Genomic DNA, 18,073 nt, shown 5'->3' with positions numbered 1-18,073 from the left:
CGTGCAGGAGCTCTCCTGGAAAACATCACCACTTCCTCCCAAACAAAATCCAGCTGGCATTGACAGCTTCCCTCTGCTCCCATGGTTTGTCCTCCTGGTCTCAGCTCTTGGCAGGAGCAGCTGGCATTGGGAGCTGAGCTGTGGGATGTGGCTGTGCTTCCTTGCAGTTGTGTTTGCTGCCATGGGAGACTGAGCTGAGGTTCTGCAAGTTCAGGGAAGAGGTGAAGGAGGGAAAACAAAACAAGATCTGATTCAAATCAAAGCCTTTTGATGCTGCAATTGCCTAACTCTGTCTTCACACATCAGGGCTTAAGGCTGATGGTGATTTACTCACACTTCCTAGTTAATAATTAGACACTGGGAGACACCATATATCACTCCTAATGGAATATATGGGGTCTGATGAGAGTTTTCTGTTTTGACTAATAAATTTTAAGCAGAATCGCCAGGCTTAATGAAATATTACCGTTTGGGAAGTGGTTTAAGTCTTGTGCTGGGAAAACACTGTTGCTTTATTCAGTAAATGAATTTATCATTCACTCTCTATCCCAAGCCCTGGCTGGCTCTGGAGCAGGGGCTGGATGCAAGACTCTGAACCAGAAAGCAGAAAACTAATCAAATCCTTAAAGACCAAAGGCAGCCAGGCAGGCCTGGGCTGACTTTTTCAGTGGTAGCCTCTGGCTACATCCACTTTTATTTTAGTAACCATTGTTAGCATGATTTATAACCTCACCTCGGAGACATTCGCTATTTAGATGTAACAAGATGCTTCACAGCTTTTATTTCCATTTCCTAATTTCACTCTTGCTCCTGGTTTTGTTTTTTTTTTTTTGCTTCTCCCTCCTGTTTCCCTCGCTCTGGTCTCCCAGGCAGTGTCCCCAGTCCCCAGCTGACACTGCACTGGAAGAGCATTTGGAGCACTGGAAGGCCTTGTCAGCCCCAAGGTCAGCAGAATCGGTTCATTTTAGTACCCTGCCCCAAAAATGCTAGGAACCTGCCCCAAAAATGCATCTTGGAATCCTGGAATGGTCTGGGTTGGAAAAGACCTTAAAACTCATCTTTGTTCCACCCCATCATAGTCAGGGACACCTTCCACTGTCCCAGGCTGCTCCAAGCCCCAATGTCCAGCCTGGCCTTGGACACTGCCAGGGATCCAGGGGCAGCCCCAGCTGCTCTGGGCACCCTGTGCCAGGGCCTGCCCACCCTCCCAGGGAACAATTCCTTCCCAATATCCCACCCATCCCTGCCCTCTGGCACTGTTCTAACCAGTGTGGGCACAGCTGTAAGATCTTGGGGCACTCCTTGGTCTTTCAGTCTGGATTTGTGGAGATGTCCTGCTGCTGGTTCCCCAGGAGCACAGGGAATGCCTGTGACCATCTCCTGTGCCTCAGCACTTCCTCCGTGCCTCGTGCCACGAGCAGGATCAGAGGAGACAGCAAACACCCCTCACTGCTGGAGCAGGAGGAAACCACTCTCACCTCTGCACCACTTCTGGCTGCTGTTCCAAGCCTCACTCCCACCTTGCTTTTGACAGAATATTGACTGGAAACCAAGATCCCATTTCTGCTGAGCCTTAAGGGCAGCTGTTTACAGAGTGGCGGTGTTACACAGGTTTACTGTGTCGTATGTCTGTGTAACACTGGATTTGGATCTTGTATTTAGCTGCCAGAAGTGACTGTGATGAAGTGGCAGAGATAAACTGATAGATTGTGTGCCAGAAAGATGTTTGGAATCAATCAGATAAACAGGGCAGAGAAGTAGCTTGCTGTTTTCTAGTGATAATAAACCAGTGGCCTGGCTCCTGGAATTTTTAAATGTAATTGCTGCAGTAATAATCTCCAAAAACAAACAAGTAGGGAAAAAAAAACCAACAGTGGCAGGTTTTTAATTATGTTTGAATCACTCTTTTTTCTGGTAGTGTGAGGTATGCCTTGAAGGAGAGGAAAGCAAAAGCATCCTGCATCCTTTCTTCCCTGGCTTTCTGGAATTGCCTGGATTCTGGTTCCCAGTGGGTCTGTTTGGGGTGTTTCTGAGCTGAGGCAGTAACTTCACTGGTGGGTGAAATGTAGGCATCCATAAAGCAGTTTGTTCCCCTCACTTTTGGAGGGTTTATTTCTGTTCCTTGTGTTGATATCTTGGCAAATACCCAGGGCACAGCACACACGGTTTACAGTGAGTGGTGATAAACACACAGCACCAGTCAAGGATCCAGAAAGGCTGTTTACAACATTCTTTGGCTGCAGGAAGCGAAGAGGACAAACCTCAGCCCTCAGGCCACGCAAAGAAATAGAAAAGGCTGCCTGAGCATTTCTGCTGGAGCTATAGAAAGGATTTTGCTGTGCTGTTCCCGAGCGAGCAGCGCTGCCCAACTTCTGTTTGGGAAGTGTTTCAGTTCCCCCTGCCCTCCCCTTCCCCCAGGAGTGGGGGGGAGCCCTGTGGGGCTGAGCTTTTCCTGCAGATCTGCCCCTGTTAGGCCTCTTGCCCGTGGGAGCTGGATGCACAGCAGCCGTGCTTATTCCTGATGGGATTTTTGTCCTTCCTGCAGCTCCTGCGAGAACTGATAGAGCGTAAAACCACTTCCCTGGACCCCAACGACCAGGTGGCCATGGGCAGGTGAGTGGGAATGTCTGGAACATCACTGCCTTCATCCCAGCACTGCAGCCCAGCAGAGTGACCTGTGCCCTTCTAGTCCAGCTCATTGTAGAGGGCAAAGTACTGAGCTAATCTGGAAAAAGGCATTGTGGCATTAGTCAGGAAGCTCATCCTCTGTGACACACTCCTGAGGTATGTATGGATCACCCAGTCTGACTTTTAAGCTGTTTGTGATCCTCTGGAGATGTTTCCCCACTGGAAAGGCTTGGTGCAGGTGTTTCTGTCTCTCAGTGGTTCCTGCAGCACTAAGGGAATCAGGGAATCACAAAAGTGCCTGCCCGCTGCTGAAATTTGGCTTTTTCTCTTTATTAAGTCTGCTTTGCTGTTGTTTTAGAAGAACAAACCTTCTGACAGCAGTTGAAGCAATTGCTGTGTATCCCTGCTGTAAGAAAAGATGCTGTACAATTAAAACAGTATCAGGGAATGTTTCCTGCACGCAGAAGTAAACTATAATTCCATGCAGGGGAGCTCTTATTTCTCTGTTTAATTCTAGAGTTAGAAAATAAAGAATCTTCCAAATGCTATTTTGGAAGCTTTTAGACTTCATGAGCAGTGTACAATGAAATAGCCACAGGCTCTGATTTAGAAAAGTGTAAAAGCCAAGGAGAGCTGGAAAAGCTGGAGTTGGGTTCTTCCCTGAAACAATTTTGTGGCAGGGGGGAGGTGTCTGTAGGGAGGGGAAGAAGATGCATCAGGAAGTTTTGTGATGGTGAAACAACTTTCCTCCTTGTAAAATATCACCCAAATTTTAGTGCAAAGTGTCAAATTTATTTTGTGTACGTCTGGAATATTATGGAAAGCTATTCACTATAATTTAACACGATATAGACAAAATTACATTTAAGTGGTGATTGCATTGTACATTTATCTGACTTTACAATAAAATAGATTACAGTAATTAAGATTATATTAAGATTGCAGTAATTGGATTTTGTTAGATTTTTTCCCTGATGCCGAGTTTTCATTGTATAAATCAGGTGAGATGACGCTCGTTTCAGTTTAAGAAAAAAAATATTTATAACTAGGAGAAGTTTTTCCCTGCTGGAAACTTCTGTGATTTGAGGAAGTTGTGTTTGAAAAGTGGAGCTTTTAATACACTTGGGGATCACAGAGTCTTTCTGGGAGTGTTTGGTGGCTCTGAAGTTGTGTCCCTCTTGTTCTGCATTCCCCAGGCAGTGGCTGGCCATCCAGAAGTTACGGAGCAAAATAAAGAAGAAAGTGGACAGAAAAGCCAGCAAAGGAAGGAGAATCCGGTGGGTGACACCTCCTGCAAGCACGTACAAGTCCTGATTTTGCCAAAAAAAGCTCTGGGTGTGTTTTACCCCAGCTGGCCCTGAGGCCTCTTGGCTGATCTGTGATTTTTAGGGCATTTCTTGCTCTGGAGCAGCCAGTGGGGAATCCTGATGTTCCTGGAGCCTGGAATAAGGGCTTGGTGGATGCAGCCTTTGAGCACGCCCCAGTCAGTCTTGGCAAGAGAGTTTCTTGGTCTCAGGAAACACCAGAGAGGTGCTCAAATGTCCTGAAGCTGTTTGGGGCTGTAATTTCCAGCGAGAGCCAATAAACCCCTCTTGTGCAATTTATATTTCGCTGACTGAGGCATGGGCAGCAGCTCCCAGGGAAGATGTGCAGAAATACCTCAGGTAAATCTCTGTTTCCCACTGAGTGCCAGTCGGAATTTGGTGTCAGATCTCTCTTTATTGGTAACTCACATCACAGCTTCCTTTACCTCTGGATCATTTCCCTCCTGGATCACTCTTTTGGGTTGAACTTGGTGGAAGAATCTTCCCCGTGGAAAGGGAAGCAGCCTGGAGAGCAGGAGGTGTTTCCCCCCTTTGCAGAGCAGGTCTGAGTCTCCCTGAGTTCAGCATGATTTGTGGTGGAGGAGGGAGGATGCTGAAAAGCTGCTCTGCTTCCTGAAAAATCCACCACATTAACCATCCTTTGTGAGTAAACTATAAATCCTGAGTTTAGATGGCATCTGATAGAAAGTCAGTGGAGTCAGTCTGGGTCAGGCCTGGCATAGCAATTTTTAAGATAGATGTCATAAGATAATTTATTGAAAGAGGGAAGAGCTACTTTGTTGGCCTGAAAAGCCTATAATTATTGACTATCAATATTCTTTTCTGTCAGCATCACACATAATTGGATATATTCATGATTCAGTCAAAACTCCTGACAACATCACCCAACTGAGGCAGCCTCGTAAGCCTGCAGGAATAATGGGGAAGTCTCTCCTTGTGTGCAATCTGTGCCTTCAGCAGTCCTGGGAGAGCAGCTCTCCCCTCCCCAGTCAGTTGCCTCTTATATCTGAGGTGCCTCTGTTTGCTTCTTTAAATAAAAGTTGTACTCACCCTGCAGGGGAAATACCAATAAAAGAAAAGAAGTCTCATTGTCTGTGGTTAGGATTAAGGTGCAGTTAAGCTCCCGTGTTTTTCAGAATAGGCCAGCAGAGCCCAAATAGGTATTTTTAAATAGTTGGTGCTTCCACTGACAGACTTGGTGTCACCCCAGGCAGATCCCTGACCCTCTGTTCTTCTTTCTCCTCTGAAACTGGGACAGCAATGCTTCAGTTTGCTCTCATGAGGGACTTGGAGATCCTGGAGAGCCAAGTATTTCACACCAAGTTTCATCCTTAATTCTTCCTTTTTAGCAAAGGTTCAGTGTTACAGCCTGTTCAGATGCAATGTGCTGGTGTATGGTCGGGGCTGAGGATCTTCAGGTGCTTCCAGAAGCAGTCAGTCTTCCACTTGACACGAGGGAAATTTGGGCATTAAGAGGGGAAATAAGTTCATCCAAAAATCGAGCTGAAGTAACCTGGTAGAGGTTTCCCTCTGGAGGAGGGGCGTTTGCACACCTCTTTTGCACGTCAGTGTTTTCTGATCTGTGCTGCTGCAACGTGGGGTGTCTTTCTCTCCACTAAATGAAATATTTTACATCTGCTAGACTGAGGATTTCAAAGTCCTGATTTAAAAAGCAATCAGATGTGGACAAGCAGCTCGTGTCAGAGGAGGTACCTGAGTGGCCACGTGCCCGTGCCAGGCTGTCCCTCCAGGAGCCCTGCCCCGGGTGGATCCATGCTGGCTGTCCCCAGGGAGCTGCTGCAGAGCCCAGGCTGTGACCTGTTGTTTGTGGCTGCTCCTGACTCCAGGGCAGCTCCTTCCATTGGCAGTGACAAAGGCTAAGAGTGCAGAGAAGCCCTCGTGTGAGGCTGTGCCTGAAGAGCCTTCTGAAATGGGCTGTGAGCTCAGCATCCCCCAGGGAATGTTCCTGCACAGGCAAACAAAAGGGAGTGCAGAGGTGACAGAGTGGAAAGGTGATTCTGGGCAAATGCTAGTGAATCCTTTTGCCTGCTATTTGTCAAGCTCTAAAAATAGCAGCAGCCTGGATGAGACATCTCAGGCTGGGGCAGGCAGGCAGTGCACACACTCGCCTGCGTTTGGAATCCCCTGCCCTTGGACACAGGGTTTAAAGCCTTTTCATTCAGAGGTTCTCAGTACCCTGTTAAATTTTATGTCAGGTCCTTCAGTATAAATCATGAAATCTCTGCAGGCTGCTGCCCAGGGTGCCAAATGGGGAGGGGATCCTCTCTGGAGGTGCAGGACAGCTTGCAGCAGTATTTTGATGCTGAGAACATGCCCCATTCTCATCTCTGCACAGGTCTTTTCCTGTATCCTTTCCTTGTTTTTACCTGCTCCATTTGCAATTTACTCAGGGTGAGATTTTCCAGCTCTGGTTACGGCTCCAGGGTGGGATTTTGCTATCCCTTAGGGCCCTACATAGCTCAGAGCAGGGAAGGAGGGGTAGCAGATGGATGCTGGAGCAGGTGTGATGCTCCTGCTGCCTGCAGTGGGCACAGGTCCCAGCAGGTGATGAGGGTGGCAGCTGAGGGAGGGCTGGGAGGGAGGGGGTGTTTGTCTGTCTGACTCCTCGGGGTTGTCTGTCTGGGAGTCTGGTTAGGGGCTCACAGTTCATGGATGCTGCTGTCCTCTTCCTCGCTGGGATGAGAAAGGATTTGCTGTTTCTCAGTTCATTGGTAACACCTGATTGCTGCTGTTCTAAAAGGGAGGGGGAATTGCCAGCTCCAGCTGGTGACTCCATAGGGATCAGCCCCCAGGAAGAGCTTTGCCTTTGGGAGCTGGGCTGTTCCTGCTCAAGCAGCAGCATTTCCTTCTCATGAATAGTTCCTGATGTGTTCCCCTGCTGCTCCCCTCAGGTACCATGTCCACAGCAAGCTGGTGAGCTTCATGGCACCTATTGACCACTGCACAATGAATGATGATGCCAGGTGAGTAGGAGATTAATTATGTTTCTCAAATGGCTCCATGACAGCGTGGTATTGACCTGTTCTTCAGCCTGTCACCCTCTCCATTCCTTCTTATCAGTTCCCCATTTGTCACTGGCATCATAGCCTGGGTGTCTTGGTCACATCTGTCCTGGCAGCCTGGCTGAGCTTTCACTCTGTAATTACTGTAACACCAAACGAGAAGTTGTCATAAATCTCAGCACCTGCATTTTGATTCCTGCTTTAGAACTCCTCCAGTTTGGAAGTTTCCCGGTTTTATGGAATTAGTTTGGAAATACACAGTTAGGCTACCTGGTGTCTTCAGGTAGAATCAGAACTTAAAAAGAACTTGTCTTCTAACAGAAATGGCAACTTCTAAATTCTGGTTAATACGCATTTTCTTAGTGAATAACTTGAATAGTTCTCTCAAGATTCACTCAAGACTTTTATGTTGCTTGTGTTTATCTCTATTTAAAGAGTAAAGAATTTTATTGGAAGACTATAATGTTTAAATGTGGTAATTAGTGAAGAAAACAGCAGGGAAGTGTTGTGCATAGTTACCAGACAGCTCTCCCACATACCCACCCATATTTCTTCAGCAATACACTTTAAACCCCAATCTCCAAAAGCTGAGCTGTTTGTGGGAAGGAGCTGGAATAATTTCTCGGTGAATGGATGTAGAAAGCTTGAGAAACATCTTTCCCCTGGGTTGTGGAACATGTTTGTGCTTTGTGAGGGAGAGATGTCATTTGTCTGTTTGTGAAATGGAAACCAAATACCTGCTGCTCTTTTGCTGCTGCCTTTTGGGGGATTGCAGGGACTTACAGAGGAGAAGTAAGATCTTCTGTGTCCATAGGACCTGTGCTGTTTCATCAGTGCATCTTTCTCAGTTCCTTTACTCTGTTTTTTTCCTCTCCTTTTTTTGTTTTTTTTTCAAGTGAGAACAAATCCCAGCTGCTCTGATTTTTCAGTGTTGTTTGGATCCTCTCACCACAAAAATAGATGTGGCAGGGTGAAGGCTGTTCCCCCAGCTGTGTAGTCCTCATGTTTAGCTTAAATTTGCCTCTGCTGTAATTTAGGACCATAATGTCTTTTCCTGTTCCAGGTGGGAGCAGATCCTTGCTTCCTCTTTGCAGCAGCCCTTGCACATTTGAGTGGGAATTCTTGTGAATTCTTTTTGGCTTCCTCCCCTGTTACACCATTTGTGTTTGCATCCAGACACAGAACACATCCAAAATGCTGCAGTGGGTGTCTGAAAATTAGGCCTTTTGTAGGTGTTTTGGTTCAGCTCTCCCCAGATGAAGAGATGTGCTGCTCTCAGTCATTTGTTTGAAAATGAAAGCCACTCTCTGGGGGTCACCTCACATTTCTGTTTAAAATCCCCCTGCCCTTGGCATGAGCCACAAGACCTCTGTCCAGCACACAGCTGGATCACACAAGGCAAGAAGAATTCAACATCTGCAGGTGAATTAAAAAGAGCAGGCCAGGGCTGTGTGCTGGAGAGGGAAGCAGCAATGGTGACAGCTTCCCTTTGTGGCAGAAGCAGGCAATTTTATTGTTTGCAAGTGTGAGTTACTGGGTTGAAAATGCACATATACACTTCACAGAGATGTGATTGTGCTCTGAGCCAGTTTTATTTTTTTCTGGTCAGGCTCTTAGAAGGCATGACCCCAAAATTAATACACCTCTGAACAACAGGGCACTGTGCTGTAGTGGGAGAGATTTCACAGTGCCAGTGAGCTGTGCATAAAATGGATGTAGAAACAGCTGGCAGAGCATTCCCTGAGTTCTACCAGTGGCTACAGGGGCAGGAAGACACCAGGAAAATGCCAGTGAATAAATAAATATGTGTCTGCAGATGTGGGTGGGCTTGGGGGTGGTGCAGAGTGCAGGGTGCCATGGTTCTGGTTCTTCCTTGGCAGTGCCCGGTCTGGGCAAACAGAAAGAAAAGAAATCCCTGTGAGGAGGAGCAGCCTGAGCCCTGCCAGGAGAAGGGGATGAGCAGTCACTCCAGATTTTACAGCCTGAATTCAAGGAGAGAAGCACACAAGTCAAATAACTGCCTTTGTCAACACCACTGCCACTTTGTGCCTCACTCTTGCTGCTGGTTGGGATAACAGCACTGGTGGAGGCAATTAATCTTCCCCTTGCCCATTTTCCAGGCACCCTAAGCATGGGCAGGGCTCTTTAACCTCGTGCTCACATATTTTATGTTGTAATGTGTGGGGCACTGGTGGCCTCCAGCCCTCCTCCTTTTTAACCCCTCTCTGGTAGTATTTTAAAACACACAGTGGGAAGTGATTTTTATGGTTACCTTGGGGTCTGTGTTTATAGACTTTAACACATTTATTGTCCTCTTGGGCCAAGGTTTTTCTAATCGGTCCAAGGTCGTTGCTGTGTAAATGGTCTGCCTTGGGACAAGGAACCCAAAGGCAAAGCTGGAAGTGTGGGCTGGGAGTTGTCCAGAGGAGAGGGCAGCTGTCTTGGGCAGGACAGGGTTGGTTGTGATTTCTCCTGGGTTTGAGGGTGGCATCATGTGGTTTCTCTTTCTTGGTTTTTCCCACCATCAGGATGTGGGATCCTTCAGTAGCACCTCGTGCAAAGAGCTGAGAGCAGGCCAGTCTCGTCTGCTTTGGGAAATGGGGCACAGGGAGGTGAAAGCCCCCATCTCCAAAGGCTTTTGAGCCCAGAGATCCTTGAGGCAAGAGCCTTAGGGAATTCCCAAAGATACCACACAGGACTGGGCTGGAGCTGAGGTTAAACCCAGACCTTCTGTGCAGTCATAGCCCTGAAAGCCTCCTCTTTTAGGAGTGTGTGTGCACTTGAAGAAAGCTCCTGTGGCAGGCTGATGTATTTATGGGCAAGCTGGGGCTCAGGATTCCCCCTGCAGACCTGCAGGCTGTGGGCAGGTGAGGTGTTGGGGTGGATCCAGTTCACAGCCCAGCTGTGAACAAGTCTGTGTTTTGGGAAGAGCTGTGTGTGGATTTGGGGTTTATCCTGTCTGTCTGTCAGCTGTGATACACAAATCCTCAGATCCCTGCACTGTCCACGTGCGAGAGGAACAGGGACTGAACACAGACACTGTACAGCAAGGGCTGGTATCAAATCACTGCCAAGTCTGGTGAACATCCTAATTTCACCTCTGGAGGACAGTAACTTGCAGGGAGAGACATCCTCTGAGGACACAGATGTTTGGTCCAAACACCTTTATCTCCCAAGACAACTCAGGTTATTCTGACAGGTAAAACAAGATTGTGCAAATATGCAACAATGATCTAATCAGCTGGAACAACAGCAATATTTTAACTGGCGCTACCTTTTAACAGCATCATTAAGGACTCTCATTACTCTTTTATTAGAGGCTCACTCTATTTCTTATCAGATTACAGAATGAACATAACTCATGGCACTGATTTGATCTCCTGTTAAAGAGGATTACAGCTTTGCATTAGCTGGGAGTGACACGGTTTATAATTTGCTGTTGATACACAGGCTGGCGGTGTCACACGTGTGACCCCTCCCCACCCCCCCCGAGGGGAAGGACGCCCATACATCATCATTAAACATGGCACCCAGGGCTCTGCAGGAGCCAAAAGGAGCCTTTTCTGCAGGAAAGTCAGGCAGGACACGAGGGACACACTGGAATTCCAAAGGGGGATTTACAGCTGGGGGAAGATGGGGAAGTAGATCCCATTTTATATAGGTTGGTTTGTGCCTCAGCAAATGGATCCTCGTTAGGGAGGAGGAATTTGCATCTTTTATGAGATCAGAGGGAAGAAGATTACTCTGATGGGGCTGTCAAACCACGCAGTGTCACCACAACGTGAGGCAGGAATCACTTCCTTAAATCCCACATGCAGGTGCAGGAAATGGCCCCACAGTCCCGATGGCCTCAGGTGTCCTGGGTGGCACAGGAGCCTCCAGCCCTCTGCTGCTCTTGCAGGAGCAGAGTGGTGCCTGCTGGGAGGCTGAATTAACACCCTGATTATCCAGCTGCCAGTGAGGTTTGGATTAGAGCCTTTTCCCTTGGATCCAGGCAGGCCTGGTGCATTTTCCCCATCAGCATTCTCCCTTCAGTGCAGTTGCTTTGTCACAGTGTGTCTTGCTGCAAGCAGAGGGGGGTACGTAGCAGGAAATCCTGGTATTAAAAGATTAATTTACTTATATGACATAAGAGTTTAATAAAAAAAAAATTAAAAAAAAAAAAAGGTTGGTGAGATACCAGCCTTTAACTTGGCTCACTTTGTACTTGGGGTATTAAAGCACCATGAGAGCAGATTAATGGAGGAATTTGGGCTCGGCGATTGTCAATCCAGTGTGTTCACCACCACAGAGTTCCTGGGAGGAAGCAAAGCCCTTCCTGCTGGAGGAACTGAACCAGCAGCTCCTGTGCTGCACAGCACACACCCCAGTGACCCTGTTGGTGCAAGGAAAATGCCTCAGGTTCGTTTAGGCACAGCCTGCAAGAGAGGATGTCCTGCTTTGGGAAACAAAGGGAGTAGCAGGAGCATGGAGGGCAGTCTGGAACCAGAGGAAAAGCACATTATCCTGTGAAACTAAACCTGCTTGGATTGATCCCGAGGCACCACAGCTTTGGTATTGTAGAATCCCAGACTGGTTTGGGTTGGCAGGGACCTTAAAGCCCATCGAGTTCTACCCCTGCCATGGGTAGGGACACCTTCCACTCCAAGCCTCGTGCAACCTGGCCTTGAAATCTCTGCCCTTTGTGCCTGATTCTGTTTGTTTTATTTCAAATCCCCCCAGCCTGTGACTGGGTGAGCTCCTGGAGGTGCAGTGTAGCACCCCTGTCCTTCATCCAGGGCTGTTGGAAGGGCTGGTGCTGGAGCAGGGGCTGTGTGGGTTTAGCTGAAGTGTGACCCCACTGGTGGCACTGGGCTGGAATCATCGTGTCCCCACAGCTGATGTTTGACATCCCTGGCAGGAAGACAGGTGCCTCTGGTATGGAAATTTCCTTCTTAAAGGGGAAAAAAAATAACCTGTTAAGGGCTGTGAGATGATTTGTCGTTCTCCCTTTGTGAGACAATTTGTCTTCTCCTGCATCAAATCTGTTACGAAACAGGCAAGCTGTGAAAGAGGGAAATCGTCCTCGGAATATGAGGAACACAAAGAATGGTTCCCTCTGCACAGGGCACGTCCCAGCAGCATCCCAGAGCCTGCTCTGCTCAAATGCCCATCCCAAACCAGGGAAGGCACCATTTGATGGGTTTCCTGGGGAAATTGGGGCTGCTGGGACACAAGGCAGTGGAGCAGCGTGGAGGTGTCTGCACATCCCTGTGTTTTGCTAGGTCTCCACATCTTCTGTGCTTTGTGCTGCAAAAGCTCCTATGAAAATGGGATTGGGACCAAAATCAGGGTGAGAAAGGTTCCACCTCTGCTCCATTCCCGTGTCCCAAGCTCCAGGCTGGGCAGGAGGCTGAGTGCTGGTGGAGGGGATGTTGGAATTGGTGACAGGGACAGCAGGGATGGACCCCAGGGCTGGTCATGTCTGGGGACAGAGCCGTGAGCTCCATCTCCCTGCTGCCCCCCTCTCCTCACCCCATCCCCACATCCAGCCCCTCCAAACCTGCAGAAGAGTGCCTTTGCTTGGGGCCAGAAGCAGCTTTCTGAAATATTTATAAACCCTGTGCCTGCTCGCAGGGGGCAAACCCAGAGGTCACATGTCACCTCCCATAAATTAAAGCCGTGGGGCTAAAAGCTTTTGCAGAGGCACCAAGGACCCGATCCCGACCTGCCTGGGAGGGAGGGAATGGCAGGAGCCCTTTGTGAGCCCCCTTCAGGAGCTGGGTGGGCCATTGGGGCCGTCTGGCCAGGGATTTATGGCTGGAATTTCGGGAAGAGGGTGAGTGCCACCTCCTGGGGCTGCTCCTCTGCCCAGTGATCCCACACGGAGCAGGGAGTGTGTGCTGGGAGGTGTGGGAATGCACAGCAGATCCCGCTTTGCTTTAGGGTTTGACTGGGAGCTGGGGCTGGTTCAGCCTTTGAGTAGAAGCTGAGAATAAATGGTCTCAGTTCCTGTTGCCTTCCTGCATTTTCCCACAGAAGGTGTGGAGCAGCAGTAGCTGGGATTTGGAGCGGGGTAAAATCCGCTGGGCACTGAGCACACCAGGCTCACCTGGAGCAGCTGTTCCTTTCATTTCATTTTTTTAAGATAAATACTCATTTTTATTGAGAAATTAAAGGCTTCAGCTTTTGTTTTATCTTCCTGGTACCTGCTCTGCTTGCTGGGCACTTTAATGTGAATTTCACACCACTGGACAAAACATTTCACAGATTATTCCAGGTTGGAAGGGACCCACATGGATCATGAAGTCCAGTTCTTCAGTGAATGATCCATGGACTGAACCCCCAAACCTGGTGCTCCCAGCATCCTGCTCTGCCCAGCTGAGCCAGTCTGCTACAGAGAGTTTTCCAGGGAAACCATCAGCCAACTTTGGTTTCCATCAGGAGTCTGTTTTCACGGGTTTCGTGTTCCATCTTCTTTTCCAGTTTTTGTGAATTAGAAATTCATAGTTCCCAGTGGAGGGTGGCAGTAGGAATGGGGATATACTCATTTCAGTAATGCTTGTGGCTTATTCTAAATTATCTTTTTTTGGGTAAGAGAAGAAGTAAAAGGTACTTGGGAAAAGGCAGAGAAATTGGTTGGAGGGTGTTTTTACTGAAGAGCGCAGCAGTGACTGGAGCACTGTTGCTATTTTAATAAAAAAAACCACCCTCCAGAAACTGAATTCTGAATTTCCCCCCTTAATATTGTTCTTCTGCTGGTTTACAGAACTATATTTAAAAAAAAGGAAATAACATGACTGTAATTACACAGAAGAGCCCAGCACTGGCTGGTCCCCCTCCCACATGAAGGCTCGTGCTTGGTTTCCCCTTTGGGTATTTGGTGCTGCTGCAAGGGGGCAGAGGAGATTCCTGGGGATCTGCTGGGAGTTCTTGTGGTTTATATTTTGATGCTTCATAGAGATTTATGAAATGTGCTGCAGCTATTAATATTCACCCAGGGCACTCCTCTCTCTGTTCTGTGCCTGTAAAACGTCTCTAGTAGCAATACCTGGGGTCTGGAGGGGGAGAGCCACTCTTAGCACCCCAGCTCACCACCTGGACTGGCTGTAGCTGCTTTTATTTAATATTTAAAAATAATATTGTTGCCCTGGAAGCAGCAGTGTTCAGGCAGGCAGGTGCCACGTGCCACCCCCTGCCTCTGGAAGAGATGCATAAATAATTAAGCCAAGGTACTCACACACACGTGTTTTATGGCAAATGGCTGTGTGGTTCCTGATCATTTTTTCCAGAAACAGGTTTTATGATAATACAGTAAAAATATTAAATTAGAAGATGCCTCACTAAGGGTGATAAAACCTTACTACAGTGGAAATAGGTAATTATCCCCTCTACAGCCTAAATGACAGTTTAAAAGAAATAAAAATGTTAGTGCTCATTACTTGCTTTTGTGGGTTGCAATAAAGGGTAAGTTAAATTTTAATTCAGGGAAGACCCCTGTATCGACCTGTTCTGGCTGTACCTGAGGTGGAAGTTGTGTTAATTACCCACTCAGGTTATTGCTCAGCACAGACCTCTTGGAGCTAAAGTCACCTTTCCCCCAGCTCCAGGTAGCACTGGGTGTCTCAACCCAGTGGCTCAAGTCTGATGTTTAATATCTGTGGGTGGAGGAGAGAAATTTTATATTTTTTTAACCAAAATCCAAGTTCATTATGCATAGCCTTAAGGGGGCTGAAAGTATTAAAATCTGCACTTACCCTGGTGAATTGAAACAGAGACAAGGTTAAACCTGGAGGATTGATGAGTTTTGCTCTCTGCATGGTTAAATCCTGCTGAGGGGAGAGGCTGGAAGAGAAAGGGAGCCTGGCTGATGAGGAGTGGGGGGGGAAAGGGTTGGGTTATTTTATATTTTATTTTCAGGGTGAAATATTTGCCCTGTTTTAGGGGTGCTGATTTTCCTCCTCCTGCTGTCACTGTGCCAGGGTGTCTGTCCCTGGCGTGCCATTATCCAGACAGACCCACTGGGATTTTGCTTCATCCCATTCTTTTTGCCAGCACCATTCCTGGGTGGATGAGGGAACCCCCCTGCCACCAAAACCTGGAGTTTCCATGTCACAGCCTGCCAGTGCCAGCAAACATTCCTCTGCCAGCAAGGACAGATTCTTCCTTGGAATCTCTTCAGGCCCTGCTTGCTTGAAAAATGGCTGTTTATTTAAAATCTGAGATTGGAGCAAATTCAGCATCGATCCCTGAACTCCTGTACCCGCAGGAGAGCATCAAACCCACAAAAATGAAGGCAAAAACCCAAGGAAGTTCCCTCTGGATTTCCCCAGATGCCTTTAGGGTGGTTTTTGAGGAAGGTGTGAGGCTGTTCCCTGTGGGCAGGGCAAAACCTCATCTGTCCATCCGGCACTGCTGGCACTGAGACTTCATTCCCTGGCTTCCTTGGGGGGTTTTCCTGCCATCACTGTTGAACACATGGAATTCCTCCTTTGGAAGCTGGCAGGGAACCCTCCCATGGAGGTGTCTGCAACCAGGGACAGGGCCCAAACCCAAAAATTGCTGTGCTTGGGAGGGAAAATCCCATCCGTGCACCCAGCACTCCCCTCCATGTGTGCAGCCCTTGACCAGAGGCTTTAGGAACTGCAGTTAGGGAAAATCCAGCTCTTCCCATGCCTTTTCCTCCATGCCCAGAAATTCCTGGTTTATAAGAATCCCTCCTTTCCCCCAGCTCACGTTCTCTGGTTCTAAAATTAAAGATAAATAACACCAGCCCACTTTTTTTTCTTTTTTTTTTTAAAGAAAAATTCGCTCCTGTTATCAGAATTGCTGCACATGGGATATTAATTGGAATCTTGTTGCTGGGTCATTTTCATTGTTTTTCAAGTACTGTCCAAGAAAATGTATGAAAACTAAATTACAGCCCCACGTTGGCTGTGTGATTGAATCCTCCTCACGGCCCCGTACATCCTATTAAAATATTCAATCTTGTTTTCTTACTTGAAGAGCCTGTCTGTAAAGGGCAAACTTATAGAAGCCCTCATTCTCTGGAGATCCAATATCCAGCCACACTGGAATATTTCCATATTTCTGTCCTGCCTGGGACTGGGCTCACACAAGTTCCCCCCCTCTGCCTGTATTTATTAACAAAGATTCTCAAATGCATTTTTAATTACACGAGGCCTTTCCATTTGAAGGAGTGGAGGGTTTGTGGCAGCCTCTTGGCTTCCATTTTGACCTTGACAAGTAACTTTCCCCTCTCCACCTTTTTTTTCCCCAGGACGGAGCTTTATCGGTCGCTGTTCGGAAAAGTCACGAACGGAGAAGAAGCGGAGCAGAATTAGGATTGAGCTCCTGGTGTTCTCCCAGCTTCTCCTGCCCTCAGCTGCTCCCTCAGGCTGCCCAGGAGCAGAGCCAGCTCTCTCCAGCCTCTGGTTTGTCCCTAAAATCCTCCCAGAACCAGCAGCAAATCCTGCTAAATCAGAGGGAAGAGTGGGGCACACTGAGCCTGGCTGAACACTCCCTGTCCAGCCTGGAATGCTTCCTCCTAAAGACAATCCATTTTTAACTATTCCCTTTAAATTCCTGACCTTGATTTTGCAGCCTGGGCACAGTGTGGGGGGAGGGACACAATCCAGCCCTGCCTGCAGCTGGGTCCCCCACGGTTGTGTTGAAACCTTGGAGATTTGGGGGCTGGGGGGGCTCAGTGCCCTGTTCTGGTCCTTGGCTGCGTATTGGGAACGGGTGACTTCATTTTTCACCAGTCAGGAGGATTTAAATGTCATTTACATAATTAACATGGCCTTAAAACAGAGGAAAGGTGCTCCCGTGCAGGCACCAGAGCTCCCAGTTCACATTCTGGCTGTTGTTGAACACACACGGGGGTGTTTGCTGACCCTGACACGGGGATGTGCCGGGATGTCGCTGCTGTAGGAACATCCCAGCGACTTTTCCAGCCCAGCATCGATCCTGCACACACAATTCTTGCAGCTGCTCGTGACTCTGAGGCAGGGTCCCAGCACAGGACTGAGGTGACTCCTGGGAGGGGTTTGTGGGGTTTAGAGTAAATCCCTATAAAGGGAATCAATGAGAAATGGGGCTTCTCTGGTGTGACTGATCCGTGTGTTGGCCATGGCTTGTCCCGCAGAGTTGCCCTGTCCCTGGCTGGGGTTTGGGCACTCCAATTAAAGAGGTTTGTGAGCTGCTTGTCCCGGTGTGATCCGTGCAGGAACGGCCCCAGCGGGTCCCTCCCTGCCCCGTGGGAACGCGTCCTGGTTTCCTTCAGACGGCAAAGGGTGCCAGGTGAGGATTGACTCTGGGTGGAACAGCAGCATTTGTCAGGGATGGATAAATCTCTGTTCCCCGGCAGAGGAGCAGAGCTGCAGCTCCCAGGGAAGGGCATCGATTTCCCTTCCCTGCCCTCCCTCCTTCCCCAGCTCTCTGATCCAGGTGGAAAAGCACCCGGATTTCAGGATCCGCTGATGACCTTATGGCCATCATTTCAATGACCCCACGTCCAGGAGAGCCCGTCCCAGGCAAAGCCCCACCCAGGAGCTGTGGGGAGCAGGGTCCGTGGGCACAGGGAAGGGCTGGTGTTTGTCACCTGTGCCAGATGAGCATCCCTGGTCTGGTTCAGCTCAGCGTGGGCTGCTCCAGCAGCGTGGGCCTGCCCAGCTCTTGGTGCTGGTGTGACATTTCCCATGGAAAATCCCGGCGGTGTCACGTCCTGTCCCCGCCGGTTCCAGGGAGCGGAGGGTCCGTGCCCGTCCCAGCCCTGCGCTCATCTCAGCAGCGCCAACGCCGCCCTTTGGTCCCCAGGGCTCCGGGCGGCACCGCGGGCTCTGAACCCGCCCTCCCCGGGATTTTGGGGCGGTGCGGGGCTGTGACAGCCCGGCCCTGCCCTGCTCGGGGCTGGGGGCTGCAGCTGTGCCCCCCTCCCGGGTGACTCCTGTGTCCTCTGCAGCTCCGGGGCTCTCGGTGGCTTTTTCTGCTCCCGTTCTGGCTGCAGCGTTCAAAGGGTAACACGAACCGCTTTAAGTGTGATAACTTCTCGCCGGTATTGTTGGAGGAGATAAGAGCCCGAGCCGGGCTAAGCAGCGCTTTTGAATTCACTTATCA

The 18,073-nt window shown here is 48.9% G+C and overlaps 1 protein-coding gene across 1 annotated transcript in view; it reads left to right on the top strand.

Annotated features, from left to right (window-relative positions):
- AATF (apoptosis antagonizing transcription factor) overlaps positions 1 to 17,161 on the top strand; it is a 36,578-nt gene extending 19,417 nt beyond the window's left edge. Inside the window, exons 8-11 of the mRNA XM_017730931.1 lie at positions 2,546 to 2,613; positions 3,825 to 3,905; positions 6,866 to 6,937; positions 16,236 to 17,161. Of these exons, the coding sequence (XP_017586420.1) occupies positions 2,546 to 2,613; positions 3,825 to 3,905; positions 6,866 to 6,937; positions 16,236 to 16,299 (285 nt within the window). The 3' untranslated portion in view covers positions 16,300 to 17,161. The remainder of the gene's footprint in view (positions 1 to 2,545; positions 2,614 to 3,824; positions 3,906 to 6,865; positions 6,938 to 16,235) is intronic.
- The last annotated feature ends 912 nt before the right edge of the window (positions 17,162 to 18,073 follow it).

Source organism: Corvus brachyrhynchos, unplaced genomic scaffold, assembly GCF_000691975.1.
Source record: "Corvus brachyrhynchos isolate BGI_N302 unplaced genomic scaffold, ASM69197v1 scaffold283, whole genome shotgun sequence".
In the NCBI taxonomy this organism is placed as follows: Eukaryota; Metazoa; Chordata; class Aves; order Passeriformes; family Corvidae; genus Corvus; species Corvus brachyrhynchos.
This window is presented reverse-complemented; position numbering and strand designations above follow the sequence as displayed.